At 40.2% G+C, this 17,342-nt stretch overlaps 2 protein-coding genes across 3 annotated transcripts in view; both read right to left on the bottom strand.

The window, feature by feature from the left end:
* The window catches only part of LOC102127036 (NBPF family member NBPF4), a 635,890-nt gene that overhangs the window by 166,951 nt on the left and 451,597 nt on the right, over positions 1 to 17,342 (bottom strand).
* NOTCH2 (notch receptor 2) overlaps positions 1 to 17,342 on the bottom strand; it is a 190,372-nt gene that overhangs the window by 83,913 nt on the left and 89,117 nt on the right. For both annotated transcript variants that reach the window (XM_005542140.4, XM_005542139.5), the window contains exons 3-4: positions 9,596 to 9,855; positions 1,877 to 2,212 (exon numbers count right to left, since the gene is read on the bottom strand). In XM_005542140.4, the coding sequence (XP_005542197.2) occupies positions 1,877 to 2,212; positions 9,596 to 9,855 (596 nt within the window). The remainder of the gene's footprint in view (positions 1 to 1,876; positions 2,213 to 9,595; positions 9,856 to 17,342) is intronic.

Below are 17,342 nucleotides of genomic sequence, written 5' to 3'. Positions count from 1 at the left end.
CCTGGCAGCCTCTCAGTGCGGAATCCTTGGTTATTTCCTTTCTCAAGGAGGAGATACTATTCTAGTTTGACAGATCCTTTCCTGGACACACTCTCAGAATTCCCTAAGGTTCTTATCATGGCTAATGGATAACAATGCAGAGGCTATGGGAGTGAATAATCACTCTCTCTCAGCTAAAAACTTCCTTTATTGACTTCTCTAACTTCCCGTCAACATCTTGCTGCCAAATCAACCTCTTGTTCTAGGCAATTATTAAAAGCAATTTTCTTGAAACTGAAAAACACATTAAGCCTTCAACAATAAATCACACTAACATCAATTACTAGCCAATTAGATTACTAGAGTATCAGCCTCAGACAATATTTGCAATATTGAAATATTTTCAAAATAAAGTTGTTTACATTTCTGTTTCTGTCTTTAACCCTTAAAATGCAAACAAATACAGGAGTGAAGACAGATGTATTTTAGTTATTTCTTTTCTACAAGATAAAGTGGATAGTAATATTATGTTAAGAAAACACTTATTTAGTATCTAGAATGATAGCATTATCTATTATTTATTAAAAGAGAAACTAAAAGTAATACAATTAAATGCTTGTTCTTGTGACTTAAATAATAGAAAGTTTTCATTTCAATTATGTGGCAATGCTTTGTATAGCTGTATTCCAAAAACATAGCACGGTGCCTAGAACATAGCAGGCAGTCAATACATTTTTACCAAATGAAATGAATAAATTACCAGTTGATTTTATACTGAGGACCAATCTATGACCTTTAATCCCTCCAAAATAAAACACACAATCCCATTATATGTGAACCATATCCACAATACCAGAATCTAAGATTCCCACTCTGAAAGAGTAACTAGAACAACTTCTTTTTGAGGCAATTCTGCTTACTTAGCACATTATTCCCCCCTACAGTTTTCCTTCTTTTGTTTTTGTACTAAGGATATTTGTATAAAAACAGGATCTTTGTTGCTTAGTAATTCATCTGCTCCAGCTGCTTGTATTCTGTTCCCAATCAAAATTCTTGGTTTTCAGCCTCCTCATGGTTTTTATAAGGAGCTGAATGAATTGGCCAGGATTGTTCCTTTCTCCCTCTCCATGGAACACCAGGCCTCAAGCTCCCCGACACTGCTCCTCTTTTTGTTTCTATCTTTGGGTTGTGTGCGTACTCTAGAACACTTTTATCAGTGAAGAGTGTATCAAAGTATTGTGCCATATATAGTCTCTCATATATCATCTATCAGCTCATCAAAAAGTGCTCACTGATTAACAGAGGACTCCCTCCTCAGTTTCAGAATTCTCTAGCTTTAAGTTAGGGGAGGGTTACACCAAGGTCAGAGAGGGTACATGGGAGCGGGTTGTGAAGGCCAGTAGCCCAGAGAAAATCAAGGGCAGCTGGGTGCTTTTAGGTGGATAACAAAGAATTACTCCATCAAAAGCAAAAGCACATACGAAAGTTGATCACCTACTGTTAATGTCAATTCAGTTTAAAGCACTTTATTAACCACACATACATATTTTCCAGTGTCTAATTCTCATCGTGTTCTTTTTCATTCCAGACTTGCCTGTCTCTTTCCCAGAGCTCTGTTCCTCTTATTTCTCACTGTTTCTACAAAAGGGACAATAAACAATTTTCTAGCCACTCATCATCATAAACCCTGACATGCTAAATTACCCCCTGCTCAGTTTATGGACCACAGTGGGCCCATAAAACTCCTCCCTCACTAGCAACCCACCCTACACAAAATTCTCACTTCCCTTTTTCCTTGCTTTAGGAAGCTTCCTAAAAAAAAGCAATTGAGCCACACCCACTACCTCCTGTGCTAGGGGTTTGTCCCCTAATCCTGGGACACTAGGGAGCTCCTTACCTGGAAGACAGTTGCACTCAAAAGTGAAGTCACCAGTCTGCCGACAGGTGCCTCCGTTGACACAAGGCGAGGGTGCACAGGGCACATACAAGCTGTCACAGTGCTGGCCTGTGAAGCCCTGAGGGCACTGGCACTGATAGGAACCAGGCAGGTTGAGGCAGGTGCCACCATGCTGGCAGTGTCCTGGAATGTCACACTCATTGACATCAGTCTCACACTTTTGCCCTGTGAAGCCTGTGAGGCATTTGCAGGAGAACTGATTGGCCACAGTGGTACAGGTACTTCCATTTGCACAGGGATGAGACAGGCAGGCATCAGTCCATTGGCACTCCTTACCTAAAGGAAGGATAACAAAACTCAGTGCTGGCCACAGAAATAGGAGATGGTCCCATCCTCAATACCGCATTGACATCAGGGAGCTCTTGCATGGAGAAGACATCAACTCTTTGCATTTTACAAAAGGCTAAATCAGAGCCTCCTCAAGGTCATCTGACACAGAGCCCTCTCCAGTAACTCTCAGCAGAGACACAAGGACTCAGTGGGTGTAGCACCTGGAGGCAACTGTAGGTTAGTCACATTGAAGCCCAACCCTGCAGGATACTATCAGCAATAGGAGTCTGGATCCATCTACTCTCTCAGAGCTCACTGTCTTTGCATATGCTGCTCCTCTGTTTGAATATCAACTTCTGGGTCAGGTGCCATGGCTCATACCTGTAATCCTAGCACTTTGGGAGGCCGAAGCAGACAGATCATGAGGTAAGGAGTTCAAGACCAGCCTGGCCAATATGGTGAAACCCTGCCTCTACTAAAAATACAAAAATTAGCTGGGCATGGTGGCGCGCACCTGTAATCCCAGCTACTCGGAAGGCTGAGGCAGAAGAATCACTTGAACCAGGGAGGCGGAGGTTGCAGTGAGCTGAGATTATACCACTGCACTCCAGCCTGGGCAACACAGAGAGATTCTGTCACAAAAAAAAAAAAAAAAAAAAGAAAAAGAAATATCAACTTCCCTTCTGTTTTCCTAGTGAACTCTTACTTATCTTGGCAACTCTGCTCTAAAGTTCCAACCTCTGTAAAGTCATCCTTAGTGCTCCCCACACACATACACACATGCGCAAACACAGATACACCGAGTTTGCTGTTTCCTTCTATTATACCACCTGCCACACTGGCAGGGTTGGGTCTCCATGGTATGCTCTCAAATCATGTCTGTTGAATGGATAAAATATATCGATATTTTCCACAAAATATAGTTACTAAGTAGACCTCTGGTGATAGAAACAAGTGAATACTATTTCTGTTTCCTCTAAATGTAACATACACATATATTCTGGGAAACATTTTATTAATTGTGGCCTTGCTATAAATATCACTTGATGTGTTTGAAAATGATGAAGGACCTCTGGGTCCCTATATAGCAAATGAAATAGCCATCAGGAGGACAGAGGTCTAGAAAGTATTCTGTGGACTTTCTCAAGTAGGCAAGTACCAGCAGCAGTAGCAGGAAGACTTTGACGGGTTGAAAACTAAATCACGATGCCAGGGGAAGCAAAGCAGATTATTTGAGGTAGAAAGAGAAAGAGAAAAAAATATGCTCACAGAACTAGAAAATTTGATATGTATATGGCTGGCTTTTTGTTTTCATTAGTCTAAGTCTTTTATTATTTAAACTACAGAGATGAGAACTCCTTGAATTTGTTAATACTCCAATTGATTGTCTGGGAAAGTATCTAAATCTCTGACCCCACAGAAAGGTAAATGGGAGACACAAGAGTTTTTCCATAAGGGAAAAAGATGTGACATGTGACATATGAGCACAGAAAAGTGTTCTCTGCCTATCAAGGAATGTCAAATCAAAGGAGAAAAGTGTAACACAAATTTAGGCACAGCATATATATCTCAGGGAGCTAAGACAGAAAATGAAGGAACTGCAATTCTTCCTGTCTTTCCACTCATGCCACTAAGAGACACTTACAGTGGAGAAGAGATATAAATGCTCACTTCTGGCAAGTGTGATTTTCAGAGTGATGCCCACAACTGAAACAGAAAGATCCCTGGGCCAGAAGTGGTGGCTGACGCCTGTAATCCCAGCACTTTGGGAGGCTGAGGTGGGCAGATCACTTGCAGTTAGGAGTTTGAGACCAGGCTGGCCAACATGGTGAAACACCACCTCTTCTAAAAATACAAAAATTAGCCAGGCTTCACGTCACATGCCTGTAATCCCAGCTACTTAGGAGGCTGAGGCACTAGAATCACTTGAACCTAAGAGATGGAGGTTGCAGTGAGCAGAGACTATGCCACTGTACTGAGCAACAGAGTGAGACAGGGAAGGGAAGGGAAGGGAAAGGGAAAGGGAAGGGGAAGTGGAAAGGGAAGGGGAAGGGGAACAGGAAGGGAAGGGAACAGAACCCTGAATTTGGTTTCCATATATATTATGTATAAGCACTAACTTGCTGCCTCTGCTTCTTCATCTCTGGGTGGAGATGAGCTAGTAAGGTCTCACTGAGCTATAGAGCTATCACAAAGACCAAAAGGATGACCTTGATCTGTGATGATTCCTAAAGTGATAGACAAAAGTAGTAAATGTATAAAAGATGATCAGAATTGGCCGGGTGAGGTGGCTCACACCTGTAATCCCAGCACTTTGGGAGGCTGAGGTGGATCACGAGGTCAGGAGATCGAGACCATCCTGGCTAATACGGTGAAACCCCGTCTCTACTAAAAATACAAAAATTAGCCGGGCGTGGTGGCGGGCACCTGTAGTCCCAGCTACTCAGGAGGTTGAGGCAGGAGAATGGCGTGAACCCGAGAGGTGGAGCTCGCAGTGAGCACACATGGTGCCACTGCATTCCAGCCTGGGTGACAGAGCGAGACTCTGTCTCAAAAAAAAAAAAAAAGATCAGAATCTTGCAGAACACACCAAGAAGAGATCCTTTTTAACAGCAAAGGAAGAAGTTTTAATCTGGGGACTATTTCAGAGTGGCATTTTAATTATGAAGAAGGCATTAGTGTCATTTCCACTAGTCAAAATTAAAATATTTTAAATAGGTATGTGTGCCCCCACTTTGCTTCATAATAGCAAAACAACTCAAAACTGACTATCAGGAAGAAATTATTCTTATAACCATCAAATATTTTCAACGACTTACATCATCAATGCTATCATCGTCATGATAGAGATAATGGATCATCCTAACTACCCTCTACCCCACCAACACATTTTGATGAATGATACGGTTTGGCTGTGTCCCCACCCAAATCTTAACTTGAATTGTATCTCCCAGAATTCCCACGTGTTGTGGGAGGGACCCAGGAGGAGGTAACTGAATCATGGGGGCCAGTCTTTCTTGTGCTATTCTCATGATAGTGAATAAGTCTCATAAGATCTGATGGGTTTATCAGGGGTTCCACTTTTGCTTCTTCCTAATTTTCTCTTGCCACCACCATGAAAGAAGTGCCTTCTGCCTCCCACCATAATTCTGAGGCCTCCCCAGCCATGTGGAATTGAAAGTCCAATTAAACCTCTTTTCTTCCCAGTCTCAGGTATATCTTTATCAGCAGCATGAAAGTGGACTAATACAGTAAATTGGTACCGAGAGTGGGTTTTTTTGCCAGAGTGCCAGCTATCCTGAGGGAAACTTTGGAGGGAACCAGCTTCTAGATGGTAGATCTTTTGTCCCTACACCCAGGTTGGATGACTGATTTGCACATCAGGACTGCTACGGACCTCCACCAGAGTTTCCTCTGGCTTTGACCTGCCCAGGCATAGTTCACCACCTTTCAGGTCCTAACATTTGTGCTCATGCTCCACCTTCCCAGTGAAGAAAATAAGATGGGCCGGTGCAAGGCTGACCTGGCTACTGCCACTGCAGAGTGCCCAATTTGCCAGCAGCAGAAACCAACACTGCACCTTTGATACAGCACTATTCCTCGGGGTCATCAGCCAGCTACCTGGTGGCAGGTTGATTACATTGGACCTCTTCCATCATGAAAAGGGCAGATGTCTGTCCTTACTGGAATAGACACTTACTCTGGATATGGGTTGGCCTATCCTGATGCAATACTTCTGCCAAGACTACCATCCCCGGACTCATGGAATGCCTTATCCACCGTCATGGTATTCCACACAGCATTGCCTCTGACCAAGGCACTCACTTTATGGCTAAAGAAGTACAGCAGTGGGCTCATGCTCATGGAATTCACTGGTCTTACCATGTTCCCCAACATCCTGAGGCAGAACGGTAGAATGGCCTTTTGCAGTCACAATTACAGTGCCAACAAGGTGAGAATACTTTGCACGGTTGGGGCAAAGTTCTCAAGAAGGCTGTGTATGCTCTGAATCAGCGTCCAATATATGGTACTGTTTCTCCCATAGTCAGGATTCAGAGATCCAGGAATCAAGGGGTGGAAATGGAAGTGGCACCACTCACCATCACCCTTAGTGATCCACTAGCAAAATGTTTGCTTCCTGTTCCCGCAACATTAAGTTCTGCGGGCCTAGAGGTCTTAGTTCCAGAGGGAAGAACGCTGCCACCAGGGAGACAAAACAACAATTCCATTAAACTGGTAGTTAAGATTGCCGCCAGGACACTTTGGGTTCCTCCGACCTTTAAGTAAACAGGTTAAGAAGGGCGTTACAGTGTTGGCTGGGCTATCAAGGCTATCAAGACCCAAGCTATTAAGATGAAATCAGTCTACTACTCCACAATGGAGGTAAGAAAGAGTATTCATGGAATACAGGAGATCCATTAGGGTGTCTCTTAGTATTATCATGCCCTCTGATTAAGGTCAATGGGAAATTACAACAGCCCAATCCAGGCAGGACTACAAATGGTCCAGATCCCTCAGGAACGAAGGTTTGGGACTCTCCACCAGGGGAAAAAAAAAACCACAACCTGCTGAGGTGCTTGCTGAAGGCAAAAGGAATACGAAACGGGCAGAAGAAGGCAGTCATCAATACCAGTTACTACCATGTGACCAGCTGCAGAAACAAGGACTGTAATTGTCCTCAGTATTTCCTCCTTCTTATATTAAAACATATCTGTGCTAGTACACACTTGTACTAAGAAAGTATCTTCATTTTATTTCCTTTCTCCTTTATCATGTGACATAAGATTTACTGACTTCATGTAAGCATTTAAGTATTGTTAACTTTATGTAAAGAGTATTTCAGTTGGGGATTGGTACGTTTCCGGATGTACGAAGAATAGTTGTACTACACGAAGAATAGTTGTACTACATTAGGTGTAATTATGACCTAATTATTGTCTTTATTTGAAGATCATGTATGATCTCAGGAGAGGTGTATGGGTTCAAGTTGACAAGGGGTAGACTTGTGGTGGTTAAAACTGAGTCTGTCAACTTGATTGAATTGAAGGATACAAAGTATTGATCTTGGGTGTGTCTGAGAGAGTGTTGCTAAAGGAGATTAACATTTGAGTCAGTGGGCTGGGAAAGGCAGACCCACCCTTAATCTGGATGGGCACCAGCTGATCATCTGTCAGCAAATATAAAGCAGGCAGAAAAACGTGAAAAAGTGAGACTCGCCTAGCCTCCCAGTCTACATCTTTTTCCCGTGCTGGATGTTCCCCACCCTCAAATATCGAACTCCAAGTTCTTCGGTTTTGGAACTCAGACTGGCTCTCCTTGCTCCTCAGCTTGCAGACAGCCTATTGTGGGACCTTGTGATCATGTGAGTTAATACTTAATAAACTCCCCTTTATATATATATATATAAATATGTAAATATATATAGAATATATATAATATATATATAAAATATATATATTAAGATTGCCACCAAGACACTTTGGGTTGGAATATATATACATACATATACATTCCATTAGCTCCACCCCTCTAGAGAACCCCAATACAATGAAAAATTAATATAACAGTATGCTACACTAACTAATCCAGTATAGTTTTCTAAGTACATTTTTCACTTTTTGCTTATTGCATTTATAGAACTCTTGGTTTAGTGCTTAAAGCAGGAGAAAAAATGAAGAATGCTTCTCCTTTTCTCATCTAATTTAATAAACACTTTTGAATAAGGTTAAAAATCCACCTAGAAAAACCCACAATCTATTCAGGTGAGAGATGCGCAAAAAAAATTACAACAAAATGTGATGCATAAAAATAGTATAACTTAGAGACCATTTGCCTAAAGGAATCATGAAAGGGTCACTAAGACACAGTTTTAAATAACATTGGACAATCACCAGTTGTAGAAAGGGCATTCCAGGCAAAAGGGTGTGTAACTGTATGGAAGCAATAATAAGTACAACATTTTCTGGAAATAAGGAGAATTTGGTGTGACTAGGCCTAGATGCTTGTGGGGAGGTCAGGTTACAAAAAGATGTAAAGTCTAGGCTGTAAAGAGCTATGGAAGCCATGTAAAAGAGTTTGCAGTTTATTCTGTGGATGATGAAAAAACATTAGACATTGTAAGCAGGAGAGATTGTTGGAACATTTGCATTTATAATTAAAGATGTAGTAATATCATGGGTGAATGAGATGGGGAGAGAAAAAAGGCAAGAAAACGTATTCAGAAACTACTTCAGAACTCCAGGTGAGAGATAACATGGCCCTCAACTACAGGGTAGCAGAGGAAATGGGAGGAATAGATAGGTGAGAGGTAATTCAGAGGTTGGCTTGGGTGACTGAGTTGAAGTGAGGTAAGAACAAGCGACAGGGAGTTTCTAGCATGGATATTTGGGATGTACATTGTTGCTACGTATTTCTATCAACATGGAGAGCTGAAAGTACCTGGAGAATATCTCCAAGGAGAACATGCAAAGGATAGCTAGACACATGAGCCTGAATGTCAGGGTTGGGTGGAGCTAAGGGAATGATGGTGAGATTCATCAGCAACTGATGAAGACAGTGGCAGTGGAGGTGAATAAAGACAGTGAAATTCCCTAGGGAGAGCTGTGATGTGGCTCAAAAGAGGGCACAAAACAGTGCTCCAGGGAGCACAAACATTTAATGGATAAGAACAAAGCAATGAAGAAGCAAAAGGAACAGTGCCCTGAATGTCTAGGGAGGGAGATTTCTAAAAGCAAATAGTCAATAACATTAGTAACTTTTCCTCTGGTGACAGTGTAGTTATTTCTTTTAGTGAAGTAAATTCTGATTCCCCATCCTGGTATACATTTTTTTTTTTTTTTTTTTTTTTTGAGACAGAGTCTCACTCTGTCACCCAGATTGGAGTGCAGTGGTGCAATCATAGCTCACTGCAGCCTCAAACTCCTGGGCTCAAGCAATTCTCCCACTTCAGCCTCCCAAGTAGTTAGGACTACAGGTGCATACCACCATAAGTGGCTAATTTTGTTTTATTTTTATTCTTGTTTTTTCTTTGTAGAGATGGGGTCTTGCTATGTTTCCCAGGCTGGTCTCAAACCTCTAGCCTCAAGTGATCCTCCTGCCTTGGCCTGCCAAAGTGCTGGGATTGCAGGTGTGTGCTACCGCACCTGGCCCTGACATATATACTTTAAGCTGTCAAAGTATTTGGTCCTTTTTCTTTCTCTTTCTCTGCCCCTTGAAACTCTTAAAAGGAAGTTAGGGATAGTTGTCTGGAACATCCCAGTTCCTTACCATAATGTTAAATGTGCACCAGAGCTGGGGGACACTTAAGAGCCAAACACCATGATCTAAAAGATGCTAAATAAAGGTATCTGCTGAAGGCAGGAAAGCACTGGCTTTGGTCTCATTAGTTACCTGTAAACCCAACTTGGCAGGTGCACTCATAGGTATCTCGGCTGAGCATATGGCATGTGCCGCCATTCAGGCATGGGCGAGACACAAAGCATGGGTGAGATGTCGAGTACTGGCAGTCCTCTCCGGTGAACCCTGAGGCACATCGGCACGTGGCTTTCCCCAGCATGGCCTGGGCCACACAAGTCCCACCATTCTGGCAGCGGTTCTTCTCACAGGGGTCTCGATGTTGACAATATTCTCCCAAGAAGCCCTCTGGACATCTATATGGAAAAGAGAAAAGTCCATTAAAACACCTGACTTCTTGTAAGTACAAAAAAATTACAGTAATACAATACAGTCCAATCAAGAAAGCATGAGATTGTGAATCAACAGACCTACAAGTACCACCTATAAAACTTCTTCCCTTTAGAAGAAGGAGTCCTTAGAGAACTTAACTTAACAACATATTCCCATGCCCTTTTGAGTCTGAGCAGGTGATAGAATACCAGGTGTATGGTCTAGCAGGGACTGCCATGACCAGTCAACATGACCCTTATTCAAAGGCAAAATGCACCACAGCTTTTTTTCATGTGTGCACAGGCTGGGATGGTGTAACAGCACTTTTTTTGAGCATTGTTCATAGTTGTCTGCTTAAATTCATTAACTTTCTCATTTTGACAAAGCCATTTGATAGGATTAAGATGTCTAAAAGATAATGCATGAACTTGACCCTATTATCCCCTTCAAATTTAAAATATGTAAGATACTATGTGCTTTTCCTCAATTAAGCACAGAGAAATAGTAAGTTCTTCTTTCTTTTACTTCCACTGAAACATCAACTGGCCAATACCTAGTTTTCTGGGTTATGTTCGGGTGGTTGACATTGCAACAGAAAAAGGGAAAGGAGGTACAGGAATAGGGAAGGGTTCAAAGGGATATTTAAAAATCTGTTAATATTTAAGTAGTAGGTATTTTTAACCAAATAAAAAGGCATAAAATATAATTAAAATAACATAAAATATCTAAGATACCGTATAAACACCAAAGTGAAGGAAGGAAACAATTGAAGAATAGCATTCTATGATATTTTCCACATTGAGGCACTGAGGAACCTTTTTATATGCCACCCCTTGATTCATAAGATGCACAACCATTTCAAAACTGTGTGTATTATTTATGACAATTTTCTCTGAACAGTATCAAAAAGGCATGGTAAGTCTCCATTTTCATAATGAAGTTGTTTAAATGGAATCTCTGAGAAGCACTTAAATTAAGAAACACAAAGACTTTGATTCTAACTATAAATGCTGCTATATATTTGGCTGGTGCCCCAAATATGTGATTCAACTTATTCCTCGTTTTAGTTTTCAGGGACTAGAAAACTGAATCTAGTAGGCTGTTCCACCATTACCTCAAATATTACACATTTAAACCAAACTCTAAATCCCTCCCTCAAAAACCAGCTCTTCCTGTGCCCAAGCCTTGTTGTCCTGATTTTCCTAATCATTGTGACCTGAAACATTGGGGTCATGAGTGCTTTTGTCTTTGACAGTCATATCCAAGACCTTTCATTAACCATTGGTTGGCAAGGTATGCTCTGCAGAGGTCATAGTTACTGAGAAAAGAAGGAAGGCCAGATACCAGGGAACTAAGACAGAACATGCCCAGAAGAATTGCATAGTAGCTAAAATGGCTAGAGAAAACAGGGCTGGTGAATAGCTACAGTGGTAGTGAGGTAACTGGCCAGAGCCTCTTCACCCCTCCCAAAGCTACATAAGATATGCATGGCAGAGCCAGGAGAAGCTAAGGCTCTGGGCATCTTCATGAGTAGGTGAAGCTAGAGACCAACAGGCAGTGAAGAAAGTTCATAGCACTAAAACCAAAGATGGCATGCAGGTGACTGTGAGGAGTCTATATCTAAGAAGGTCAGAGGGTCTTGTTTGGAGTTCTGGTGCTATGACCTTGGACAAGTTATTTATCCTCACTGACTATCCATTTTCTCACACTGTAAACAGTTAATAAGGTCACCTACATCATGAGATTATTGTAAGAACTGAACAAAATCAAGTACGTAAAAAGCCTTATAAATATTAAAAAGTTTTGCAAGTGGGCTGGGCACAGTGGCTCACACCTGTCATTCCAGCACTTTGGGAGGCTAAGGTGGGGGGATCACCTGAGGTCAGGAGTTTGAGAACAGCCCAGCCAACATGGTGAAACCCTGGCTCTACTAAAAATACAAAAATTAGCCTGGGTGGTGGTGCACACTTGTAATCCCAGCCACTCGGGAGGCTGAGGCATGAGAATTGCTTGAACCCGGGAGGCAGAGGTTGCAGTGAGCTGATGAGATTGTGCCACTACACTCCAGCCTGGACAACAGAGTGAGATTCCGTCTCAAAAAAAAAGTTTTGCAAGTGAAAACATTTTTTCTCTCTTCTTTATGCTTACTGAGGAAAATACAATGCCCCATCCAAATCACAGCTTGATTTGAGAAAAGTTTCTTGTGTTCGTTTTTTGAAGTGGAGGAGCAAAAAGTGCCAATGTAGCATAGCTAAAATTAACTCTAAGATATATTATTAAAAGCATTTGCAGCTTATTCAAGAAATGTGTTATGAATGATGTTAAAAACTGCAACACAATTCTCATTCACAGTGCAGTTCTCTGGGCATTATCAGATGACTCTTGATTCTCCCATACAGGAATTATGCACCTTCTAAATAATGGCAAATTGTTAAATGTGGGTGGGCTTTGCCCAGCTTTGCTCCTGAACTATTACACCACCCCAGCACTATCACGTGGCATATGTTAAGAGAATGCAAAGTGATTTAAATGGTAACATCATAAACATATAATGGAAATATAAGGTTCCCAGGAAAACAAAAATGAAGCAAAATGGAAGTTTTTAAAGATAAACAGACATATTTCTGAATTATTTGTTTCTAGAGTTTAATTCACATTGTTGCTCCCTATCAAGTATGGAAAAATAAGTTTTAACCTAAGATATATTTAAGAAATCAGTAAAAGCAGAGATTGGCAAATTATAGTTTGCAAGTCTAATTTGGACCACTGCCTGTTTTTGTTTGGCCTGTGAACTAAGAATAGTTTTTACGTTTTTAAATGATTAGAAAAAACAAAAACAAAAGAAGGATATTTTCTGACATTTCAAAATTATATAAAATTCAAATCTCAGTGTCCATAAATAGTCTTACTGGAACACAGCCATGCTTACTCATTTATAGACTGTCTATGGCTGATTTTCCACTACAACAACAGAGACAAGTAGCTGTAACGAGACCACAAAGCCAGCAAAAATAATTACTCTCTGGCACTTTACAGAAAAAGTTTGCCAACTTCTGAGTAGAGAATATATGAAGCCTAATTCTATAAATACCATCAAATATGCTTATTAATAATGATCAGTTTCTGATAGGAAATCAACCTTATTAGTTTCCACAAAGAATATTAAACTCATAATCATTCATTCATGCAACAATTAGTAAGGGCCTATTATGTGCCAGGCATTTTTCTAGTGCTAGAAAAATTCTTACACTCACGGAGTTTAAATTCTAATAGGGGAAGGTGAAAACAAAATTACTAAGTAAAAGATGCATGGTAGATGTAGTTAAGTGCTGTGAAGAAAAATAAAACAGGAAGGAATGGAGTTGGGGATGAGGGTGTGGGGTGAGTAAAGAGAAGTATCTCAGTTTAGAATAGGAAAATCAGAGAAGGCCTTCACCGACAATACTTGAGTTGAGACCTGAATGAGGTGAGAGTAATCATGCAGGTATCTTAGGGAAACACATTCATGAGAAAGGGAACAGCAAATGCAAAGGTGATAATACAGAGAGCAGCCCAGGCGTGTTTGAGAAACAGCAAGGAGACCTGGAGCAGCAGAAAATAGATGAGAGCTGTAACTGGGATGTGGATCAGTTGGGGCCTTTAAGCCACTGTAAAGAAGGACTTAGGGTTTTCCTCTAAATGGGATAATACTTAGATATGAGGTACAATAGACTTACTCTCCTAAAGCCCGTGTACAGAACCACATATTTGCTCTATGTGAAACTAGACCTACTGTTAGTATTAATACAATAAAGATTTGATTTATATTTAAAATGTTCTAGAGGGTTGGACATCAGCTTAGTTCTTTCATCTTAGAACATATACAAGTCTCTTTTAACCTACATTTTCACGAAGTTCCATTTTCCTTTCCAAATTATTGTTTCACAAAAACCTTCCATGACTGAAGCCTAATTTCAGATATTTCTCTTTCTTTTCCATCTACTTCTTACTTATCCCTCTGCAACAAAACTTTAATTCTAATTATTGCTTAGAAACTGTTTTCTAAAACAATGACTTTCCTCTAGTTAAGCTCAGAAGTCTCATCTGAGACTCAAAAGGAAATTCTCTCTCCTATAGGGAGAATTGCTAACCACTCCATGCACTGTTTTAATCATTTTACCTTGGCTTGTTTAACTCCCTCTGCTAACTTAAAGCCCAGTGAAGTCTTCTGGATTGCTGATGTCTCCTTCTTCCCCATCTATTGTGGCCACCTTAATGTTTAAGTCTGGACTGCACTGCTCTTTCTCTCAAATGCATTTGTTACTGTTGTTCTTCACTTGGTTTTAAATAACTTCCTTCCTGTAACTGACTCCAAAATACACTGCTCTAGTACCATATGTTCAGTTTTCTAAAAGTCATCTCTCTACACCCTAGTATGTGCTGCCACTATTTGAAACTAAACATTTGAAAAAGGAGATCATTTTCCCAAGAAACTTTAATTATTCCATTTTTCTAAGGCTTCCACACACAATTTAAAGTAACTTAATCTCTTTAAGTTGTATATAATTTATTACCACATTCTGACAAGACTTGTTAACTGAATTCCTATAATACTTATCATTCATGTTCACAGTTTCCTTTTTGATATAAATTCTGATCATCTTAAAAGCCTCAGGGCAGACATCATCTTGTTGCTGGCTTTTCCCGCATTTCCAGCCACCCTTGGAATAACAGAACCTTGAGATTCAAGAAATTTAATTTCTATCCAATTAAGTAATAATTTCTAAAATATTTCTAAAAGATGATCACCAGCCTCTGTTTGAATACGAGCATGTAGCATGGTGCCGGATAAATCTTAAGAATTTAATAAATGGTTGGAGTTATTATTGTTTCTGCTCTTAAGAGTATAGACTCTGGAACCAGATCACCTGGATTTCAATCCCAACTCCACCATTTACTCAATGTGTAATCTTGAGCAAGGTACTAAACTTCCCTGTTGTAAAAGAGATTTAATAACAGTGCCTACTTCATAGGATTTTTAAATAAGGGTAAAGCACTTAGAACACTATCCAGCGCATAGTAAACACTATGTATTTGTTAAGTGAAATTACTGGCTCACTACTTCAACAAAAGAACAGTCTTCAATGTGGCTGGATCCCACTGTGAGAAAGCTCTTTCTTTCTTAATTCTTCAAATTCTACCTTCCTTCCTAGGTATATACCCGAGATAACCGAAAACATATGCCCACATAATAAAAATGTTCATAGTAGCATTATTCATAATAGCCAAAAAGCAGAAACAACCCAGATGCCTACAAGCTGATGAACAGATAAATAAAATGTGGTATATCCATAAATGAAATGTGTGGCCATGAAAAGAAATGACATTCTGATACATGCTACAACATGGATGAACCTTGAAAACATGCTAAGTGAAAGAAGCCACACACAGAAGGCCACATATCATATAATTCCATTTATATGAAATGTCCAGAATATGCAAATCCATAGAGATAGAAAGTAGATTAGTGTTGCCAGGAGCTGTAAAGAAAGGGAAATAGATAGTGACTACTAAGCAATAGAGAGTTTCTTTCAGGGTGATAAAAATATTTTGAAATTAGAAAACGGTGGTGGTCTCACAACTCTGGAAATACTAAAATCTACTAAATTATACACTTTAAAAGGGTAAACTTTATGATACATAAATCATGTCTTAACTTTTAAAAGAACACACTTTGTCTCTCTACAATTTCCAGGTTATCTCTACCCTCCAGAACAGAAAAGAACAAGCCTTCTGCTTCTCTTACACATAGCCCTTCAAGAATCTGAAGATAGTTATGTGGGCCTTTTGTTTTCTTTTTTCCAGGATTCAATGCTTTGGCATATTCCTCAGTATAAAGTTATTTCCAGGCTTCCTCACCTTTTTAGTGGTGCTTCTATGCTTAATAGTAGTAATAATAATCAGAATGACCAAAATTTTCTGCCTCCCTTCCCAGGTATATACCCGAAGTAGCTGAAAACGTATTTTCTAAGTACTTAACTATGTATTATATATTTGCTAAGCATTTGATAGCTATTGTTTCTTGTATTATTCGCTACAGTGCTATATTATAATATCCATTTTATATATGAGGAACTCAAAGCTTAGAAAGATTAAGATTTCACAGCCAGGCTGGGCACGGTGGCTCACCTGTAATCCCAGCACTTTGGGAGGCCGAGGCGGGCGGATCACGAGGTCAGGAGATCGAGACCATCCTGACTAACACGGTGAAACCCTGCCTCTCCTAAAAATATAAAAAATTACCTAGGCGTGGTGGCAGGTGCCTGTAGTCCCAGTTACTCGGGAGGCTGAGGCAGGAGAATGGCGTGAACCCAGAAGTCGGAGGTTGCAGTGAGCCGAGATTGCGCCATTGCACTCCAGCCTGGGCAACAGAGCAAGACTCTGTCTCAAAAAAAAAAAAAGAAAAAAGAAAAAAGAAAAAGAAAAGAAAAGAAAAAACAAGATCACAGCTAGTAGATGGGAGAGGCAGGATTCAAACCCAAGCAGACTCTAGAGTGCATGTGCTTCAACACTAGGCTATCCTGCCTCCCCGTCACTGGATGACTCCAGTTCATCAAAAACCTCTAAAATGTGAGGCTCAAAATGGAAAAAGGCTTAACACATGTTCTCACCAGTGCAGCACAGAGCTGAACCATGACCTCCTGATCTGGACACTATGCTTTCACTATTTTATGGTAAGCTCTTAAACTGGGGAGGCATCGTGAGAGCGCAGTTCAAGAAAGAGTAATGCTCCCACTCATACCCAATGGATATGTGTACTTTTTTAGAAGCCACAAAATACTACTGTGTGCTATGGAATACACACTCAGCTAAAACCTTCAGAGCCTTATTTCACTTGAACTACTAATGTGCCCTATTTTTCTCAAAACACTTGTAGCACATGTTTTTTGAACCCAATAATTGGAACTGTCATTTATTCCTTTTAAATTTGTCATATTGAGTCTTTACTCTAAGTTTCCTTGATTGAGACAACTTTTACATTATACTCATATAATCACAGAATTTCAGAACTGATCTCAGAAACCAAATGGTCTGAACTCCTATAGCACTGAAAAGCACACCAAAGTTAACTGATCTACCCAAAGCTGGTTATCTGTGAATCCAGCAATTTCCCCAGTTTTACAAATATATCTCTATCTTCACCTAGACCTTGCAATGAAATAGCACTTAACCGAAAGTGCATGACTAAGTCTTGCCCCAAGACTAGCACCTATTCAATCAACAATAACATCCTAAATGGACCAGTATCCTACCCATACCTCTCCCTCTCCCTAAGGACAGTCTGGAAATTCCTTGCTGAACCTGAGCATACGACTAAAAGAATAATCTTTCTTAAGCATAATTTTGATGTCATTCTTCTACTCAGAAACTAGCAACAGTATTAATACCAAGCCTTTCAAATCCAAGTTCTTTACAGTCTCTGATCTGCTTG

This window comes from Macaca fascicularis, chromosome 1 (assembly GCF_037993035.2).
Source record: "Macaca fascicularis isolate 582-1 chromosome 1, T2T-MFA8v1.1".
In the NCBI taxonomy this organism is placed as follows: domain Eukaryota; kingdom Metazoa; phylum Chordata; class Mammalia; order Primates; family Cercopithecidae; genus Macaca; species Macaca fascicularis.
This window is presented reverse-complemented; position numbering and strand designations above follow the sequence as displayed.